General features: G+C 45.1%; 1 protein-coding gene across 1 annotated transcript; it reads left to right on the forward strand.

Annotated features, from left to right (window-relative positions):
* Positions 1-14,031: 14,031 nt before the first annotated feature.
* On the forward strand, positions 14,032-15,222 carry LOC128982579 (serine/arginine repetitive matrix protein 2-like). The gene has a single exon (XM_054401537.1). It carries the CDS (start codon positions 14,032-14,034, stop codon positions 15,220-15,222), a length of 1,191 nt encoding a protein of 396 aa, XP_054257512.1.
* The last annotated feature ends 7,655 nt before the right edge of the window (positions 15,223-22,877 follow it).

Raw genomic sequence — 22,877 nt, forward strand, 5'->3', positions numbered from 1 at the left:
TGTACATCCTTGTACACAATTGTACACCCTTGTACACACTTGTACAACCTTGTACACACTTGTACAACCTTGAACACACTTGTACAGCCTTGTACACAATTGTACAACCTTGTACACACTTGTACAACCTTGTACACACTTGTACAACCTTGTACACAATTGTACAGCCTTGTACACACTTGTACAACCTTGTACACACTTGTACAACCTTGTAAAAACTTGTACACCCTTGTACACACTTGTACAACCTTGTACAACCTTGTACACACTTGTACAGCCTTGTACAACCTTGTACAACCTTGTACACACTTGTACAGCCTTGTAAAACTTGTACACCCTTGTACACACATGTACAACCTTGTACACAACTTGTACAACCTTGTACACACTTGTACAACCTTGTAAAACTTGTACACATTTGTACACACTTGTACACCCTTGTACACACTTGTACAACCTTGTACAAACTTATACAATCTTGTACACACTTGTACAACCCAGTACACACTTGTACAATCTTGTACAAACTTGTACTCCCTTGTACAAACTTGTACATCCTTGTACACACTTGTACAACCTTGTACAAACTTGTACAAACTTGTACAAACTTGTACATCCTTGTACACGATTGTACACCCTTGTACACACTTGTACAACCTTGTACACACTTGTACAACCTGACACACTATTGTACAACCTTGTACACACTTGTACAACCTTGTACACACTTGTACAACCTTGTACACACTTGTACAGCCTTGTACACAATTGTACAACCTTGTACACACTTGTACAACCTTGTTTACACTTGTACAACCTTGTACACAATTGTACAGCCTTGTACACAATTGTACAACCTTGTACACACTTGTACAGCCTTGTACACACTTGTACAGCCTTGTACAAAATTGTACAGCCTTGTACACATTTGTACAACCTTGTACACACTTGTACAACCTTGTACACCCTTGTACAAACTTTTACACATCGTACACACTTGTACACCCTTGTACAAACTTGTACATCCTTGTACACACTTGTACAACCTTGTACACACTTGTACAACCTTGTACACACTTGTACAGCCTTGTACACAATTGTACAACCTTGTACACAGTTGTACAGCCTTGTACACAATTGTACAACCTTGTACACACTTGTACAACCTTGTACACCCTTGTACACACTTTTACTTATCGTACACACTTGTACACCCTTGTACAAACTTGTACATCCTTGTACACACTTGTACAACCTTGTACAAACTTGTACAAACTTGTACATCCTTGTACACGATTTTACACCCTTGTACACACTTGTACAACCTTGTAAAAACTTGTACAACCTTGTACACACTTGTACACCCTTGTACACACTTGTACAACCTTGTACACACTTGTACAACCTTGTACACACTTGTACAACCTTGTACACACTTGTACAACCTTGTACACACTTGTACAACCTTGTACACATTTGTACACCCTTGTACACACTTGTACAACCTTGTACAACCTTGTACAAACCTGTACACCCTTGTACACACTTGTACAAGCTTGTACACGATTGTACACCCTTGTACACACTTGTGCACCCTTGTACAAACTTGTACATCCTTGTACACACTTGTACAACCTTGTACAAACTTGTACAAACTTGTACAAACTTTTACAAACTTGTACACACTTGTACAACCTTTTCATCCTTGTACACATTTGTACACCCTTGTACACACTTGTACAACCTTGTACAAACCTGTACACCCTTGTACACACTTGTACAAGCTTGTACACGATTGTACACCCTTGTACACACTTGTGCACCCTTGTACACACTTGTACACCCTTGTACACACTTGTACAACCTTGTACAAACTTGTACACACTTGTACAACATTGTACAAACCTGTTCACCCTTGTACACACTTGTACAACCTTGTACACACTTGTACAACCTTGTACCCCCTGTTACAACCTTGTACACACTTGTACAACCTTGTACACACTTGTACAGCCTTGTACACAATTGTACACCCATGTACACAATTTAAAAACTTGTACACACTTGTACAACCTTGTACACACTTGTACAACCTTGTACACACTTGTACAACCTTGTACACACTTGTACAACCTTGTACACACTTGTACAACCTTGTACAAACTTGTACAAACTTGTACACACTTGTACACCCTTGTACACACTTGTAAAAGCTTGTACACACTTGTACAACCTTGTACACACTTGTACAACCTTGTACACAATTGTATAACCTTGTACACTTTTGTACAACCTTGTACAAACTTGTACAAACTTGTACACACTTGTACACCCTTGTACACACTTGTAAAAGCTTGTACACACTTGTACAACCTTGTACACACTTGTACACCCTTGTACACACTTGTACAACCTTGTACACACTTGTACAACCTTGTACACAATTGTACAACCTTGTACACACTTGTACAACCTTGTACACACTTGTACAACCTTGTACACACTTGTACAGCCTTGTACACAATTGTACAACCTTGTACACACTTGTACAACCTTGTACACACTTGTACAACCTTGTACACAATTGTACAGCCTTGAACACACTTGTACAACCTTGTACACACTTGTACAGCCTTGTACAAAATTGTACAACCTTGTACACACTTGTACAGCCTTGTACACAATTGTACAACCTTGTACACACTTGTACAAACTTGTACACCCTTGTACAAACTTTTACACATCGTACACACTTGTACAGCCCTTGTACAAACTTGTACATCCTTGTACACACTTGTACAACCTTGTACACACTTGTACATCCTTGTACACAATTGTACACCCTTGTACACACTTGTACAACCTTGTACACACTTGTACAACCTTGAACACACTTGTACAGCCTTGTACACAATTGTACAACCTTGTACACACTTGTACAACCTTGTACACACTTGTACAACCTTGTACACAATTGTACAGCCTTGTACACACTTGTACAACCTTGTACACACTTGTACAGCCTTGTACACAATTGTACAACCTTGTACACACTTGTACAACCTTGTACACACTTGTACAACCTTGTACACAATTGTACAGCCTTGTACACACTTGTACAACCTTGTACACACTTGTACAACCTTGTAAAAACTTGTACACCCTTGTACACACTTGTACAACCTTGTACAACCTTGTACACACTTGTACAGCCTTGTACAACCTTGTACAACCTTGTACACACTTGTACAGCCTTGTAAAAACTTGTACACCCTTGTACACACATGTACAACCTTGTACACAACTTGTACAACCTTGTACACACTTGTACAACCTTGTAAAACTTGTACACATTTGTACACACTTGTACACCCTTGTACACACTTGTACAACCTTGTACAAACTTATACAATCTTGTACACACTTGTACAACCCAGTACACACTTGTACAATCTTGTACAAACTTGTACTCCCTTGTACAAACTTGTACATCCTTGTACACACTTGTACAACCTTGTACAAACTTGTACAAACTTGTACATCCTTGTACACGATTGTACACCCTTGTACACACTTGTACAACCTTGTACACACTTGTACAACCTGACACACTATTGTACAACCTTGTACACACTTGTCCAACCTTGTACACACTTGTACAACCTTGTACACACTTGTACAGCCTTGTACACAATTGTACAACCTTGTACACACTTTTACAACCTTGTTTACACTTGTACAACCTTGTACACAATTGTACAGCCTTGTACACAATTGTACAACCTTGTACACACTTGTACAGCCTTGTACACACTTGTACAGCCTTGTACAAAATTGTACAGCCTTGTACACATTTGTACAACCTTGTACACACTTGTACAACCTTGTACACCCTTGTACAAACTTTTACACATCGTACACACTTGTACACCCTTGTACAAACTTGTACATCCTTGTACACACTTGTACAACCTTGTACACACTTGTACAACCTTGTACACACTTGTACAGCCTTGTACACAATTGTACAACCTTGTACACAGTTGTACAGCCTTGTACACAATTGTACAACCTTGTACACACTTGTACAACCTTGTACACCCTTGTACACACTTTTACTTATCGTACACACTTGTACACCCTTGTACAAACTTGTACATCCTTGTACACACTTGTACAACCTTGTACAAACTTGTACAAACTTGTACATCCTTGTACACGATTTTACACCCTTGTACACACTTGTACAACCTTGTAAAAACTTGTACAACCTTGTACACACTTGTACACCCTTGTACACACTTGTACAACCTTGTACACACTTGTACAACCTTGTACACACTTGTACAACCTTGTACACACTTGTACAACCTTGTACACACTTGTACAACCTTGTACACACTTGTACAACCTTGTACACATTTGTACACCCTTGTACACACTTGTACAACCTTGTACAACCTTGTACAAACCTGTACACCCTTGTACACACTTGTACAAGCTTGTACACGATTGTTCACCCTTGTACACACTTGTGCACCCTTGTACAAACTTGTACATCCTTGTACACACTTGTACAACCTTGTACAAACTTGTACATCCTTGTACACACTTGTACAACCTTGTACACACTTGTACATCCTTGTACACACTTGTACAACCTGATACACACTTGTACAACCTTGTTCACACTTGTACAACCTTGTACACACTTGTACAACCTTGTACACACTTGTACAACCTTGTACACACTTGTACAACCTGATACAAACTTGTACAACCTTGTACACACTTGTACAACCTTGTACACACTTGTACAACCTTGTACACACTTGTACAGCCTTGTACACAATTGTACAACCTTGTACACACTTGTACAACCTTGTACAAACTTGTACACACTTGTACAAACTTTTACATCCTTGTACACATTTGTACACTATTGTACACACTTGTACAACCTTGTACAACCTTGTACAAACCTGTACACCCTTGTACACACTTGTACAAGCTTGTACACGATTGTACACCCTTGTACACACTTGTGCACCCTTGTACAAACTTGTACATCCTTGTACACACTTGTACAACCTTGTACAAACTTGTACAAACTTGTACAAACTTTTACAAACTTGTACATCCTTGTACACGATTGTACACCCTTGTACACACTTGTACAACCTTGTACACACTTGTACAACCTGATACACAATTGTACAACCTTGTACACACTTGTACAACCTTGTACACACTTGTACAGCCTTGTACACAATTGTACAACCTTGTACACACTTGTACAGCCTTGTACACACTTGTACAGCCTTGTACAAAATTGTACAGCCTTGTACACAATTGTACAACCTTGTACACACTTGTACAACCTTGTACACCCTTGTACAAACTTTTACACATCGTACACACTTGTACACCCTTGTACAAACTTGTACAACCTTGTACACACTTGTACAGCCTTGTACACAATTGTACAACCTTGTACACAATTGTACAGCCTTGTACACACTTGTACAACCTTGTACACACTTGTACAACCTTGTAAAAACTTGTACACCCTTGTACACACTTGTACAACCTTGTACAACCTTGTACACACTTGTACAGCCTTGTACAACCTTGTACAACCTTGTACACACTTGTACAGCCTTGTAAAAACTTGTACACCCTTGTACACACATGTACAACCTTGTACACAACTTGTACAACCTTGTACACACTTGTACAACCTTGTAAAACTTGTACACATTTGTACACACTTATACACCCTTGTACACACTTGTACAACCTTGTACAAACTTATACAATCTTGTACACACTTGTACAACCCAGTACACACTTGTACAATCTTGTACAAACTTGTACTCCCTTGTACAAACTTGTACATCCTTGTACACACTTGTACAACCTTGTACAAACTTGTACAAACTTGTACAAACTTGTACATCCTTGTACACGATTGTACACCCTTGTACACACTTGTACAACCTTGTACACACTTGTACAACCTGACACACTATTGTACAACCTTGTACACACTTGTACAACCTTGTACACACTTGTACAACCTTGTACACACTTGTACAGCCTTGTACACAATTGTACAACCTTGTACACACTTGTACAACCTTGTTTACACTTGTACAACCTTGTACACAATTGTACAGCCTTGTACACAATTGTACAACCTTGTACACACTTGTACAGCCTTGTACACACTTGTACAGCCTTGTACAAAATTGTACAGCCTTGTACACATTTGTACAACCTTGTACACACTTGTACAACCTTGTACACCCTTGTACAAACTTTTACACATCGTACACACTTGTACACCCTTGTACAAACTTGTACATCCTTGTACACACTTGTACAACCTTGTACACACTTGTACAACCTTGTACACACTTGTACAGCCTTGTACACAATTGTACAACCTTGTACACAGTTGTACAGCCTTGTACACAATTGTGTAACGAGTCAAATGGGTAGGGGGGTAAAAATATAACGATCTAGACCACGAACATTAAACAGCTAAACATAAGCTGTTGAGTAAGCCTAGTCGCGACACTAAACTGACGTCGTACCTAACCTCCAATTCCAAGACCGCAGACGACGTTGGTGTCAGTTTGGTTGTTTGGCGGTTCGACTGCATCTGAGGCCGGGCTACGGGAGAGAAGATGAGCAGCGAGGTCACCTTTGAGCGGTACGCGGCTGTAAGCCTGTTAAAGCTGCCATGCGCCTGCCTTCGCTGCCAGTTTTTTTTTTGGTTTCGGTAACTCGTTGACCAATCAGGAATCGTTTTAACTTTCGTCTCGATTCTGAGACGAAGGTGAAGTAAGAAGAAGTTTTGTGAATTTTTGGTCATTCGTATTCCCGGCTTTTGAAGGATTCGCTAATACGTCTTTTCGTCTTCGATTTGAAGAGTTTTGTTCTTTTTCGTTCGGCGCTTAAAAGTTCGCCTACATTAAGTATTCGTGGTGCATCGAGTGTGCTAAAAGTGTTTTACTGTAGTATTGCTTCGTTTGGTAAGTTGTGTAAAACTAAGACAACTTAGGTTTTTCTTTTGTCACTTGTGTTTCGGCAGAACTTTGTCGAAGTCCCTAGGCTAGGCCTGATTCGCAGACCTCGTCATACGCTTTAACCAACTCATTTAATTAAAGTATCGGAGTTGGTGACAGATCATTTCGATTAACGTTTCGTAATCCATATCTGGGACTTTCTTTTTAAATTCTTAAACCCCTTTATAAAGTTCCCGAACGCCCCGAAGTTGGCCCCAGCAGACAGGTTTCTGCTTGATAACTATTGCAGAAGTTTGCTTAAGTTGAACACGTGGGGAAGTTGAAGTTTTAGTTTTCCTTTTTCGTATCAGCTCTTGAAGCAGTTTTATTTTTAGTTTCAGTTTTTCTCCCGTTTCGTGTCTCACTTGTGCAATTTAAGCCAACTTGTTTTCTTGTTTAGTAAATTCAGACTCTGTGGGAGTTAGGCTAGGTTAGGCCTATCTTGTACTAACCTTGTTTGTTTCAGGTTGACGACGTAACTCCGTAGGTAAGCGGAGTGACTACTTAGCTTACTTGTTGATTCGTTAAGTTAGCTAGTAGTGTGTCATTTAGATATTTGCCCACAGAGTCAAGTCAAAATTATTATTTTCCCCACAAGCCCTAGGCTAGAGTGGTGATTTCCAGTTGGGTGTTTAGTAACCCGTAACGTTCGTCTCGAGCTCTGACAACCAGGGCTATCAAAGTTAGGCTATCCGAATCACTATCGACTCCTGGGAAACTCCCCGCGACCAGACTAGGGCGAATCCTGGGATCTCGTGTTCTTACCGGTGGCGTAATTTCCCACTTGTCGCCCGCCAGGAAAATTACGTCACATAAATGGCGCCCGAAGCAGTTGGACCAGTGATTGGATAGTCTGATAGTACTTGGTGAGCTCAAGCTAAGATCGCTGTAGCAGCTGACGTCGAGTTGTGAGATTTTAGCCTACGTTAACCGCTCTAGCCTATTAAGTATTCGCCTAGGCCTACTGTTATTTTTTATTCTACGTTACCGTTCTAGCCTAGCACCAGTAGTTTATTAGGTAGCTTAGGCCTACATATTTTATCGTTTCGTCATTGGAGCCTAGTGCTAGCCTAGGCCTATTGGTGTTTAGCGTTAAATATTTTAGCCTATTTGTGTGATAGCCTATTTATTTTAGGTGAAACGTTTACTTTATAGTAGCCTATTGCATTTTAGCCTTTTTATTATTGGATTTTGGAGCAGTTTGGACTTGGTCCTATTTTAACAAATTTTCTGGGTTTTGAGTACCTAGTTGGGACTTAGGCTGTAAAAAAAAAAAAAAAAAATTTTTTTTTTTTTTTTTTAAGTTGTCGTTTGGATTTACTTAGTGCTGGGTAACGTTAGGCTTGAATTTAAATAGGCCTATTGTGGATTTTTCATAATTGTTAATCAATTTCAGCCTTTAAAATTAGTGTTACAATTTGTTTGTTTTGTTGTGTACTAATACTTTGCAGCTATGCCTAACTCACTCCCTGAAATTTCGACAACGACGCTAGGAGTTCTAACCATGGCTGGGGCCGTGGTGACTACGACTCCAGTTATCCCTACCTGCTCGTGCGCATCGACAGTTACGACTACATCGACGGTGTACACACGACCGATGACCTCAACCGGCTACTCCGCTCCACTCGCCCCAACGGAAGATCCTCGCGTTGGATGGATCTACCGGCTGTCTAAACTACAGTTGGTCGCTGAGGTGGAGCGACTCGACCTACCCACCCATGGCACGGTAGAGGAACTTCGCAGGCGCCTTTGCCTATACTGGCGGATCAACGCTGGTGCTAAGGACCCCGCAACCTCCCAGGAGGAGGTGTTTACGACTGGCCAGGTGTTAGATAACCAGGCCCAGACTTTGATGCATGATTCTACTCCACGCCCATCGCCTTTCGACTACCGAACGGGGTCCATTCGTCATCCTACTGCGTGGAGGCCACCCGGTACTTATGGACTCTTAGGCCTACCCAGGGCTACGTTCCAGCGTCAGAGCCCACCTGCTGCAATCACCTCGGCTTCGCACGAACTGTCCTTCGCCGGTCAAGAGGACGATACTGATGCCCAGCATACCTTCGACTCGGCTCAAGGGTCTCTGCCTCGGGAATACCCCTTCGAGAACCCAGTACATCGAAGTCTGGACCGCATACGCCAAATGCTAGGCCTATCGCCCAATGCCGACCTGCGCAGCATGGAGCAAACGTTAGCCGAGGTGTTGAACCTCGAACAGCGGGGCTCACGACTATGTGACGAGGACCACGCCGAGCCTCCAGTTCCTGAGGTAGACCAGCTAACCTCCCGATACGCAGTCCCGTCTCGGACAAGGGATGGATATGGAGGTGTCCGGTCTTCGTACGTCCTGCGGAGTCATGACCTGCCTGAGGACGTTGTTAAAACGTCGTCCGCCCTCTGCGACAAGGTCCGGAAGTGGAACTTGCGCTTCGATGGCCGACGAGATGCGGTCTCGTTCCTGGAGCGTCTAGAGGAGCTGCGCGAGGCCTACTCCCTGTCGCCAGAAGACGTTTTAAGGGCGTTGCCTTCACTTCTACATGGCCAAGCTCTCCTCTGGTATAGGAACAACAAAATGATGTGGCGTTCCTTCCACGACTTTAGGCGGGCATTCGAGGTCCAGTTCTTCCCTGCTGGCTATCATCGACACTTGGATGACGAGATACGGAAGCGCACTCAGGGTGAAACAGAGTCATTTAAAGATTTTGTGATTGCTCTGACAACCCTGATCCGACGGAGCGGACAGTTCTCTAACCAGGAAACCATCGACCTGGTGTACTTGAACATGAGGCCGGAATACAAGTTCATGATACGACGTCATGACTTTGTCACGCTACCCGACCTCATCGAGCGAGCCGACGAATACGAGGAGCTGCTACGGGAGCGCAAGCTGTTCCGCCCTCCCCCTCCGGTCGCTCAAGCATTGGTGCCTGAAACGGCCTACACGCCCAGGCGTCGAATGGACCGTTTTGTCGATGTTGCGGTGATGGACTATTCTGAGCCCGACCGTAAACCGCAACCTACCTCGCCAAAGACCGGCCGCACTGGTGATTACCCTGCAAGGAGTGGGGGTAACCAGGCAAAGCATACGACGGCCACCGTCCCTAATAATAGAAACCGGGGCCTACCGTCTACGAGCCCACCACGGTCATCGAGTAACCGCAACCCTCCAGTCTGCTGGAACTGTGAGGCACGCGGACATGTCTTCAGGGATTGCACTCAGCCGAAGGTGTTGCGGTGTTACTACTGCAAACAAGTCGGGGTGGCCACTACAAGCTGCGGTTGTCGCGCGGGAAACGCCAGACGGACTCAGGCCGCCGGAGGTCACCTGAGCCCACGTCCCGTGGCCGCACTACCTCCGAAGAATGGAGCTCATGGCTCCAGTACATAACGGCCTTCACTGAATCGGGTTCAGGCATAGTGAGGTCACTTGAGCCCGCAGCGCAGCCGCCTACGACCTCTACCGAGCTCAATTACGTGAGCACCTCGTATGTGTCGGCTGGAAAATCATCTGAGTCAACCGACATCCGACCTTTTATCGACACCTTGCTCCTTGGAAAGAGATTCCAAGCTCTATTGGATACCGGAGCAGTTGTAAACCTCGTCGGGGATGAGGTTGTACGTCACTTCGATGAGTGTGGGATAAAACCTGAGATATCGTCGGCGGACCTGAGGATGGCTGATGGTACACGTTGTCGGATTGAGACGAAGTACCACATCCCGGCCCAGATCTTAGGTGAAAACCTCATACTCGGAGCCTATTTTGTGCCTGGGCTCACCACGGACGTCGTATTAGGAATGAGGTGTATTCGAGACCTTAACCTCATACGAATAAACGTCAACAACGATGGCACGTTCGACACGACCACGACTCTTCCTTGTGCGACGGGCACACTGGAACCGCTGACGTCAAAGGAAGAACGACATCTCAAGAATTTTCTCGAGAAAGAACTTCCTCTCTTCGATGCTGTTGTGGGACCCACGGCGTTGACTGAGCATGTCATCCGGCTCAAACCAAACGCAGTCCCGATCAAACAGCGCCACTACCCTCGTAACCCTGCAATGCAAGCGGTCATCAACGATGAAGTAGCTGCCATGTTGAAGGATGATGTAATCGAACCATCCGAGAGTCCATGGAGCTCTCCAATCGTGTTGATCCGGAAGTCGACTGGAAAATATCGTTTTTGCATCGACATGCGCAGGGTGAACGACTCCTCGATCAAGGACGCGTATCCTCTGCCTAGGATTAACGCCATCCTTGAGAAGCTCAGGCAGGCCAAGTTCATCAGTACCTTGGACCTGAAGCAAGGCTACTGGCAAGTGCCACTGGCCGTCGACAGTCGCCCCGTGACCGCCTTCACTGTGCCAGGCCTAGGCCTCTTCCAGTTTAAGGTCATGCCGTTTGGCCTACATTCTGCCGGTGCCACCTTCCAGCGCCTTCTGGATAGAGTCATCGGGCCTGAGCTGGAGCCGAAGGTCTTCGCGTACCTTGATGACCTTGTGGTAGTGTCAACAACTTTCGAGGAACATCTAGAACTTCTAGGGGTTGTTTTTCGCCGCCTACGCGAGGCGGGCCTTCGTTTAAACCCCGAGAAGTGTCACTTCGCCCGTAGGGAGCTGAAGTATTTGGGACACATCGTGAGCCAAGATGGAATTGCCACGGATCCTGAGAAGGTCCGCGCCATTCAGGATTTCCCCGCACCCACGAACGTCAAGGGACTTCGCAGTTTCCTAGGCCTTGCGTCGTGGTATCGGCGATTCGTCGAGAAGTTCGCTTCGGTAACCATACCACTTCGAGGTTTGCTGAAGAAGAACGCCAAGTGGCTCTGGGGACCCGAACAAACTAAGGCATTCGAAGCCCTGAAGCACGCCTTGGTGACGGCCCCGATTCTCGCCTGTCCCGACTTCAGCCAACCCTTCGTGCTCCAGGTCGACGCCTCGAATTATGGCCTGGGAGCAGCGTTAACTCAGAGTGTAAACGACCGAGAAGTGGTCGTTGCGTATGCCAGTAGGCTACTCTCTGAGGCCGAACAGAACTACACAACTACCGAGAAGGAGTGTCTCGCTCTCGTGTGGGCTGTTCGGAAATTCAAGGCTTATCTCGAAGGCTACCACTTCATTGCGATAACCGACCATGTCGCCATAAAATGGCTGCTTAAGCTCAGTGAGCCTAGTGGGCGCCTGGCTCGGTGGGTTATGGAGTTGCAGCAATTCGACTTCGAGATAAGGTACCGCAAGGGGACAGCGAACAGAGTGGCCGACGCCCTGTCTCGTCAGCCGGTCCCTGAAGTGCCCAGCCCGTCTGTTGAACCCGATCAACCTACGTTTGAGGTCGGAGTTTTAACCAGACGCGGTGCTAGGGAACAGTTGCGGTTACGACGCCTAACCGATGCTGAAGGTGACGAACCTTCACTCGGTGATGATCCGGCGGGTGACGTTATCGACGACGAAGCTCCTGGTCCTACACAGCAGGAGACTGACGACCCATCATCCGACGTGGACAATGATGGTAACCCGCCGGGCAGCCACGGTGCTTGGTATGACCGCCTTCGCAATCTGGTCAGCAAACACCCTGGGCGATACTCGAGATACCAGCTTCGCGACGGTAAGCTGTATCGTGCTGTCTCGAGGAAGGATCGACCTACGACATGGAGGGTGTGTGTGCCAAGCGACCAAGTATCCGTGGTGCTGCACGAAAACCACGACACGGCTACGGCAGGACATCTTGGGGTGAAGAAGACGTTAGCCCGAGTTGGTGGGGAGTACTTTTGGCCTAACTGGCGTCGTGAGGTGAAGGCCTATGTACGGTCTTGCGCCCAATGCCAGGCCTATAAAGTACCCCAAACGAAACCAGCTGGGAGAATGTACTTCCGACAACCCCAAGGACCGTGGTACGCAGTGTCTGCTGACCTGGTAGGCCCATTGCCTAGATCACAACGGGGTCAGCGATTTCTGCTCGTGGTGCAGGATACCTTCAGCAAATGGACGGAACTCGCCTCCATTGCGTCTGCAACCGCAAAGAATGTGGTGACAAAGCTGAAGGCTATCCTACTTCGACATGGAGCTCCGGATGTGTTGATTACGGACAACGGCACGCAGTTCGTCGGTAAACTGGTTCGAGAACTGGCTGCTGAGTGGGGCATCTCGCTGCAGACGACGGCCCCCTACAGCCCGCAGTCGAACCCAGTCGAGAGGCAAAACCGGGTGGTGAAGACCATGATTGCACAGTTCGTAAAAGGCAACCATAGGTCTTGGGACAACCACCTGGTGGAGTTTCAGTACGCCTTGAACACAGCTGTCCACGACTCTACTGGATTCACTCCTGCGATGCTGTGTTTTGGTCGCGAACTGAAACCTCCCTGTGCCGTCCGTGGCCCTTCGTTTGAGGTGTCCGAAACTCACCAAAGTCCCTCGTTAAGCGAGACACATCGCAAACGACTGGATGAGTTTCAGCGTCTGATCGCGCAGACACGCAAGAACCTCAAGGCCGCCTACGAAAGGCAATCAACCTATTATAACCTCCGTCGTAGGGAGGTGACGCACGAAGTTGGCGCGCGAGTGATGCGACGACTTCACGTATTGTCTTCAGCTGCCGACGCGATTGTCGGGAAGTTAGCGCCGAAATATCGCGGCCCCTGCACAGTTGTTGGCTGTCGGGGAACTAACCTTTACGAGGTGCGTGATGAGGACTCCGCGGCGGTGCATGTGGTCCATGCCAAAGACCTAAAACCTTTCTGTGCGCGCGTTTAGTGGTAAGGTGGTGGAGCTTAGTTGTGGCTACTAACTAACTCTGTAGTGACGCTTTATTTTACTCTTATATACTAATATAGCCTACCTTATCCCTTAACTGATTTCCCTTCTAGCTTTGTAGTGCTTGTACCTAGCTTGTAGTACCTGTACCTAGCTTGTAGTACCTAGCTTGCATGGTCCCGCTTAGTTCTGGTTTTGTTGGGTAGGTACGATGGCATCCGATCCACGCCCGTCTACGCCGAGCCGAGACATCCTCGACCCCGAGGACATGGTGCTGGACCAGGAGATCGGGGACTTCCTGGCGGCCAACTGGTCCTGGCCTTTCCGGGTGGACCCCGGGGACGTCCTCGACCTGGAATGCTCAGACCTCGAGGAGGGGGAGGTCCCGGCCCGATCATCGCCACGGTCCACGGAGCCGTCTCCTCAGCCCGACCGACCGACCTCGCCGACGGTGGATCCCCAGCCGGCCGTCGTCTCTCCGCCGGCTGCGTCGCCTCCGCTCCGAGTCCGGTTCGCTTCGTCACCTCGGCGGCGGATTCAGATTTCTCCGCCTCGTCATCATCATCGCCCCGCCTCTCCACCTCGTCCTCATCGTCGCCCCGCCTCTCCATCTCGTCCTCCTCGTCGCCCCGCCTCTCCACCTCGTCCTCCTCGTCGCCCCGCCTCTCCACCTCGTCCTCATCGTCGCCCCGCCTCTCCATCTCGTCCTCCTCGTCGCCCCGCCTCTCCATCTCGTCCTCATCGTCGCCCCGCCTCTCTACCTCGTCATCATCGCCGCTCCACCTCTCCGTCTCGTCGTCATCACCGCCCTGCCTCCCCGCCCCGTCATCCTCGCCGTCCTGCCTCTCCGCCCCATCGTCGCTGCCGTCCCGTCTCTTCATCCCGTCATAGCTGCCGTCCCGTCTCTTCATCCCGTCATAGCTGCCGTCCCGCCTCGCCACCCAGTCGCCATCCTGGCCCCGCCGCACTGCCTCGCCCACGTCTTGTCTTGCCGACTCGTCGCCTGCCCGAGCGTCGCCGTCGCGACTCCCCTCCTCGCCGCCCCCGTCTGGGAGAAGCACCAGCTGGAGCCGGAGCGGGCCCAGCGCGCCGCAGACCGTCCCCCATCATCTGGGAACCAGCTCGACCGAGTGGCCTGGCCCGAGCCCCTGTTCGCCGGACAGAGCCCGAAGAGACGGTCACCGGGAACGCCCTTCCGCTGTCCCGGGCAGTCCTACTACGGCTGGTAGCCGCCTACAACCAGCTCACACCGGAGCAGCGGCGCAACAAACGCTGGAGAATTATGCTGGGAGGCGACCGATACGTGCGGCTGCGACCGAGCCAGGTGCTGCGAGTCGTCCGAGGCCGACTGCCGGAGCTGAGGCGGCGCTTCCAGCAGCAAGGAGGCAATCGACCCCGCTAAACCGCCCTGGGCAGTTGTAGGGGCCGTCGACTCCTAATAACCACCTGGGAGGTGGTGCTAATAGAACCCGCAGAATAACCCCTGCCAGGGGTGATAAATCCGTACCACCCTACCTTCGTCAACCCCACCATCTTCGGTTTTCTTCGCTCCGAGTCATTTCCATCTAGACCTCTGAGGCGATTAGGCCTCAGACTGTCTACCTCATTTCTAGGTTCGTCCGCTTTTCGTCGTCAACATCCTTAACCACGATCCTACTGTGGTGCCATCTACAGGAAAGTTCAACAGTTTTTTTTTCTTTTCTCGGTTTTCTTTTTTTTTCGTTCCGAAGTGTGGAGGGGGTGTAACGAGTCAAATGGGTAGGGGGGTAAAAATATAACGATCTAGACCACGAACATTAAACAGCTAAACATAAGCTGTTGAGTAAGCCTAGTCGCGACACTAAACTGACGTCGTACCTAACCTCCAATTCCAAGACCGCAGACGACGTTGGTGTCAGTTTGGTTGTTTGGCGGTTCGACTGCATCTGAGGCCGGGCTACGGGAGAGAAGATGAGCAGCGAGGTCACCTTTGAGCGGTACGCGGCTGTAAGCCTGTTAAAGCTGCCATGCGCCTGCCTTCGCTGCCAGTTTTTTTTTTGGTTTCGGTAACTCGTTGACCAATCAGGAATCGTTTTAACTTTCGTCTCGATTCTGAGACGAAGGTGAAGTAAGAAGAAGTTTTGTGAATTTTTGGTCATTCGTATTCCCGGCTTTTGAAGGATTCGCTAATACGTCTTTTCGTCTTCGATTTGAAGAGTTTTGTTCTTTTTCGTTCGGCGCTTAAAAGTTCGCCTACATTAAGTATTCGTGGTGCATCGAGTGTGCTAAAAGTGTTTTACTGTAGTATTGCTTCGTTTGGTAAGTTGTGTAAAACTAAGACAACTTAGGTTTTTCTTTTGTCACTTGTGTTTCGGCAGAACTTTGTCGAAGTCCCTAGGCTAGGCCTGATTCGCAGACCTCGTCATACGCTTTAACCAACTCATTTAATTAAAGTATCGGAGTTGGTGACAGATCATTTCGATTAACGTTTCGTAATCCATATCTGGGACTTTCTTTTTAAATTCTTAAACCCCTTTATAAAGTTCCCGAACGCCCCGAAGTTGGCCCCAGCAGACAGGTTTCTGCTTGATAACTATTGCAGAAGTTTGCTTAAGTTGAACACGTGGGGAAGTTGAAGTTTTAGTTTTCCTTTTTCGTATCAGCTCTTGAAGCAGTTTTATTTTTAGTTTCAGTTTTTCTCCCGTTTCGTGTCTCACTTGTGCAATTTAAGCCAACTTGTTTTCTTGTTTAGTAAATTCAGACTCTGTGGGAGTTAGGCTAGGTTAGGCCTATCTTGTACTAACCTTGTTTGTTTCAGGTTGACGACGTAACTCCGTAGGTAAGCGGAGTGACTACTTAGCTTACTTGTTGATTCGTTAAGTTAGCTAGTAGTGTGTCATTTAGATATTTGCCCACAGAGTCAAGTCAAAATTATTATTTTCCCCACAAGCCCTAGGCTAGAGTGGTGATTTCCAGTTGGGTGTTTAGTAACCCGTAACGTTCGTCTCGAGCTCTGACAACCAGGGCTATCAAAGTTAGGCTATCCGAATCACTATCGACTCCTGGGAAACTCCCCGCGACCAGACTAGGGCGAATCCTGGGATCTCGTGTTCTTACCGGTGGCGTAATTTCCCACTTGTCGCCCGCCAGGAAAATTACGTCACAATTGTACAACCTTGTACACACTTGTACAACCTTGTACACCCTTGTACACACTTTTACTTATCGTACACACTTGTACACCCTTGTACAAACTTGTACATCCTTGTACACACTTGTACATCCTTGTACACACTTGTACAACCTTGTACAAACTTGTACAAACTTGTACATCCTTGTACACGATTTTACACCCTTGTACACACTTGTACAACCTTGTAAAAACTTGTACAACCTTGTACACACTTGTACACCCTTGTACACACTTGTACAACCTTGTACACACTTGTACAACCTTGTACACACTTGTACAACCTTGTACACACTTGTACAACCTTGTACACACTTGTACAACCTTGTACACACTTGTACAACCTTGTACACATTTGTACACCCTTGTACACACTTGTACAACCTTGTACAACCTTGTACAAACCTGTACACCCTTGTACACACTTGTACAAGCTTGTACACGATTGTACACCCTTGTACACACTTGTGCACCCTTGTACAAACTTGTACATCCTTGTACACACTTGTACAACCTTGTACAAACTTGTACAAACTTGTACAAACTTTTACAAACTTGTACATCCTTGTACACGATTGTACACCATGGTACACACTTGTACAACCTTGTACACACTTGTACAACCTGATACACACTTGTACAACCTTGTACACACTTGTACAACCTTGTACACACTTGTACAACCTTGTACACACTTGTACAGCCTTGTACACAATTGTACAACCTTGTACACACTTGTACAACCTTGTACAAACTTGTACACAATTGTACAAACTTTTACATCCTTGTACACATTTGTACACCATTGTACACACTTGTACAACCTTGTACAACCTTGTACAAACCTGTACACCCTTGTACACACTTGTACAAGCTTGTACACGATTGTACACCCTTGTACACACTTGTGCACCCTTGTACAAACTTGTACATCCTTGTACACACTTGTACAACCTTGTACAAACTTGTACAAACTTGTACAAACTTTTACAAACTTGTACATCCTTGTACACGATTGTACACCCTTGTACACACTTGTACAACCTTGTACACACTTGTACAACCTGATACACAATTGTACAACCTTGTACACACTTGTACAACCTTGTACACACTTGTACAGCCTTGTACACAATTGTACAACTTTGTACACACTTGTACAGCCTTGTACACACTTGTACAGCCTTGTACAAAATTGTACAGCCTTGTACACAATTGTACAACCTTGTACACACTTGTACAACCTTGTACACCCTTGTACAAACTTTTACACATCGTACACACTTGTACACCCTTGTACAAACTTGTACATCCTTGTACACACTTGTACAACCTTGTACACACTTGTACAACCTTGTACACACTTGTACAGCCTTGTACACAATTGTACAACCTTGTACACAGTTGTACAGCCTTGTACGCAATTGTACAACCTTGTACACACTTGTACAACCTTGTACACCCTTGTACACACTTTTACTTATCGTACACACTTGTACACCCTTGTACAAACTTGTACATCCTTGTACACACTTGTACAACCTTGTACAAACTTGTACAAACTTGTACATCCTTGTACACGATTTTACACCCTTGTACACACTTGTACAACCTTGTAAAAACTTGTACAACCTTGTACACACTTGTACACCCTTGTACACACTTGTACAACCTTGTACACACTTGTACAACCTTGTACACACTTGTACAACCTTGTACACACTTGTACAACCTTGTACACACTTGTACAACCTTGTACACACTTGTACAACCTTGTACACACTTGTACAACCTTGTACACACTTGTACAACCTTGTACATACTTGTACAACCTTGTACACACTTGTACAACCTTGTACACACTTGTACAACCATGTAAAAACTTGTACAACCTTGTACACACTTGTACACCCTTGTACACACTTGTACAAGCTTGTACACACTTGTACAACCTTGTACACACTTGTACACCCTTGTACACACTTGTACAACCTTGTACAAACCTGTACACCCTTGTACACACTTGTACAAGCTTGTACACACTTGTACAAGCTTGTACACACTTGTACAAGCTTGTACACACTTGTACACCTTTGTTCAAACTTGTGCACCCTTGTACACTTTTGTACACCCTTGTACACATTTGTACAACCTTGTACAAACTTGTACACACTTGTACAAACTTGTACACACTTGTACAACCTTGTACAAACTTGTACAACCTTGTACACACTTGTACAAGCTTGTACACACTTGTACAAGTTGTACACACTTGTACAACCTTGTACACACTTGTACAACCTTGTACACACTTGTACAACCTTGTACACACTTGTACAACCTTGTACACAATTGTAAAACCTTGTACACACTTGTACAACCTTGTACAAACTTGTACACACTTGTACAAACTTTTACATCCTTGTACACATTTGTACACCCTTGTACACACTTGTACAACCTTGTACAAACCTGTACACCCTTGTACACACTTGTACAAGCTTGTACACGATTGTACACCCTTGTACACACTTGTGCACCCTTGTACAAACTTGTACATCCTTGTACACACTTGTACAACCTTGTACAAACTTGTACAAACTTGTACAAACTTTTACAAACTTGTACATCCTTGTACACGATTGTACACCCTTGTACACACTTGTACAACCTTGTACACACTTGTACAACCTGATACACAATTGTACAACCTTGTACACACTTGTACAACCTTGTACACACTTGTACAACCTTGTACACACTTGTACAACCTTGTACACACTTGTACAACCTTGTACACACTTGTACAACCTTGTACACACTTGTACAGCCTTGTACACAATTGTACAACCTTGTACACACTTGTACAACCTTGTACACACTTGTACAACCTTGTACACAATTGTACAGCCTTGTACACACTTGTACAACCTTGTACACACTTGTACAGCCTTGTACAAAATTGTACAACCTTGTACACACTTGTACAGCCTTGTACACAATTGTACAACCTTGTACACACTTGTACAACCTTGTACACCCTTGTACAAACTTTTACACATCGTACACACTTGTACACCCTTGTACAAACTTGTACATCCTTGTACACACTTGTACAACCTTGTACACACTTGTACAATCTTGTACACACTTGTACAGCCTTGTACACAATTGTACAACCTTGTACACACTTGTACAGCCTTGTACACAATTGTACAACCTTGTACACACTTGTACAACCTTGTACACCCTTGTACACACTTTTACTTATCGTACACACTTGTACACCCTTGTACAAACTTGTACATCCTTGTACACACTTGTACAACCTTGTACAAACTTGTACAAACTTGTACATCCTTGTACACGATTTTACCGCCTTGTACACACTTGTACAACCTTGTAAAAACTTGTACAACCTTGTACACACTTGTACACCCTTGTACACACTTGTACAAGCTTGTACACACTTGTACAACCTTGTACACACTTGTACACCCTTGTACACACATGTACAACCTTGTACACAACTTGTACAACCTTGTACACACTTGTACAACCTTGTAAAACTTGTACACCCTTGTACAAACTTGTACACCCCTGTACACACTTGTACACATTTGTACACACTTGTACACCCTTGTACACACTTGTACAACCTTGTACAAGTGTGTACAAGGGTGTACAAGTGTGTACAAATGTGTACAAACTTGTACACCCCTGTACACACTTGTACACATTTGTACACACTTGTACACCCTTGTACACACTTGTACAACCTTGTACAAACTTATACAATCTTGTACACACTTGTACAACCCAGTACACAACTTGTACAACCTTGTACACACTTGAACAACCTTGTAAAACTTGTACACCCTTGTACAAACTTGTACACCCCTGCACACAATTGTACACATTTGTACACACTTGTAAACCCTTGTACACACTTGTACAACCTTGTACAAACTTATACAATCTTGTACACACTTGTACAACCCAGTACACACTTGTACAATCTTGTACAAACTTGTACATCCTTGTACACGATTGTACACCCTTGTACACACTTGTACAACCTTGTACACACTTGTACAACCTTGTACACAATTGTACAACCTTGTACACACTTGTACAACCTTGTACACACTTGCACAACTTTGTACACACTTGTACAGTCTTGTACACAATTGTACAACCTTGTACACACTTGTACAACCTTGTACACACTTGTACAACCTTGTACACAATTGTACAGCCTTGTACACACTTGTACAACCTTGTACACACTTGTACAGCCTTGTACACAATTGTACAACCTTGTACACACTTGTACAACCTTGTACACACTTGTACAACCTTGTACACAATTGTACAGCCTTGTACACACTTGTACAACCTTGTACACACTTGTACAACCTTGTTAAAACTTGTACACCCTTGTACACACTTGTACAACCTTGTACAACCTTGTACACATTGTACAGCCTTGTACACAATTGTACAACCTTGTACACACTTGTACAACCTTGTACACAATTGTGAAACCTCGTACACACTTGTACAACCTTGTACACACTTGAACAACCTTGTACACACTTGTACAACCTTGTACACACTTGTACAACCTTGTACACACTTGTACAACCTTGTACACAACTTGTACAACCTTGTACACACTTGTACAACCTTGTAAAACTTGTACACATTTGTACACACTTATACACCCTTGTACACACTTGTACAACCTTGTACAAACTTATACAATCTTGTACACACTTGTACAACCCAGTACACACTTGTACAATCTTGTAAAAACTTGTACACCCTTGTACACACATGTACAACCTTGTACACAACTTGTACAACCTTGTACACACTTGTACAACCTTGTAAAACTTGTACACATTTGTACACACTTATACACCCTTGTACACACTTGTACAACCCAGTACACACTTGTACAACCTTGTAAAAACTTGTACACCCTTGTACACACATGTACAACCTTGTACACAACTTGTACAACCTTGTACACACTTGTACAACCTTGTAAAACTTGTACACATTTGTACACACTTATACACCCTTGTACACACTTGTACAACCTTGTACAAACTTATACAATCTTGTACACACTTGTACAACCCAGTACACACTTGTACAATCTTGTACAAACTTGTACTCCCTTGTACAAACTTGTACATCCTTGTACACACTTGTACAACCTTGTACAAACTTGTACAAACTTGTACAAACTTGTACATCCTTGTACACGATTGTACACCCTTGTACACACTTGTACAACCTTGTACACACTTGTACAACCTGACACACTATTGTACAACCTTGTACACACTTGTACAACCTTGTACACACTTGTACAACCTTGTACACACTTGTACAGCCTTGTACACAATTGTACAACCTTGTACACACTTGTACAACCTTGTTTACACTTGTACAACCTTGTACACAATTGTACAGCCTTGTACACAATTGTACAACCTTGTACACACTTGTACAGCCTTGTACACACTTGTACAGCCTTGTACAAAATTGTACAGCCTTGTACACATTTGTACAACCTTGTACACACTTGTACAACCTTGTACACCCTTGTACAAACTTTTACACATCGTACACACTTGTACACCCTTGTACAAACTTGTACATCCTTGTACACACTTGTACAACCTTGTACACACTTGTACAACCTTGTACACACTTGTACAGCCTTGTACACAATTGTACAACCTTGTACACAGTTGTACAGCCTTGTACACAATTGTACAACCTTGTACACACTTGTACAACCTTGTACACCCTTGTACACACTTTTACTTATCGTACACACTTGTACACCCTTGTACAAACTTGTACATCCT

This window comes from Macrosteles quadrilineatus, unplaced genomic scaffold (assembly GCF_028750875.1).
Source record: "Macrosteles quadrilineatus isolate MER2022 unplaced genomic scaffold, UCM_ALF_1.0 Scaffold_656__1_contigs__length_39925, whole genome shotgun sequence".
NCBI classification, from domain to species: domain Eukaryota; kingdom Metazoa; phylum Arthropoda; class Insecta; order Hemiptera; family Cicadellidae; genus Macrosteles; species Macrosteles quadrilineatus.

Excerpts from the sequence above, each read along its gene's own strand:
- LOC128982579 (XM_054401537.1), top strand. The coding sequence starts at position 14,032 with ATGGCATCCGATCCACGCCCGTCTACGCCGAGCCGAGACATCCTCGAC.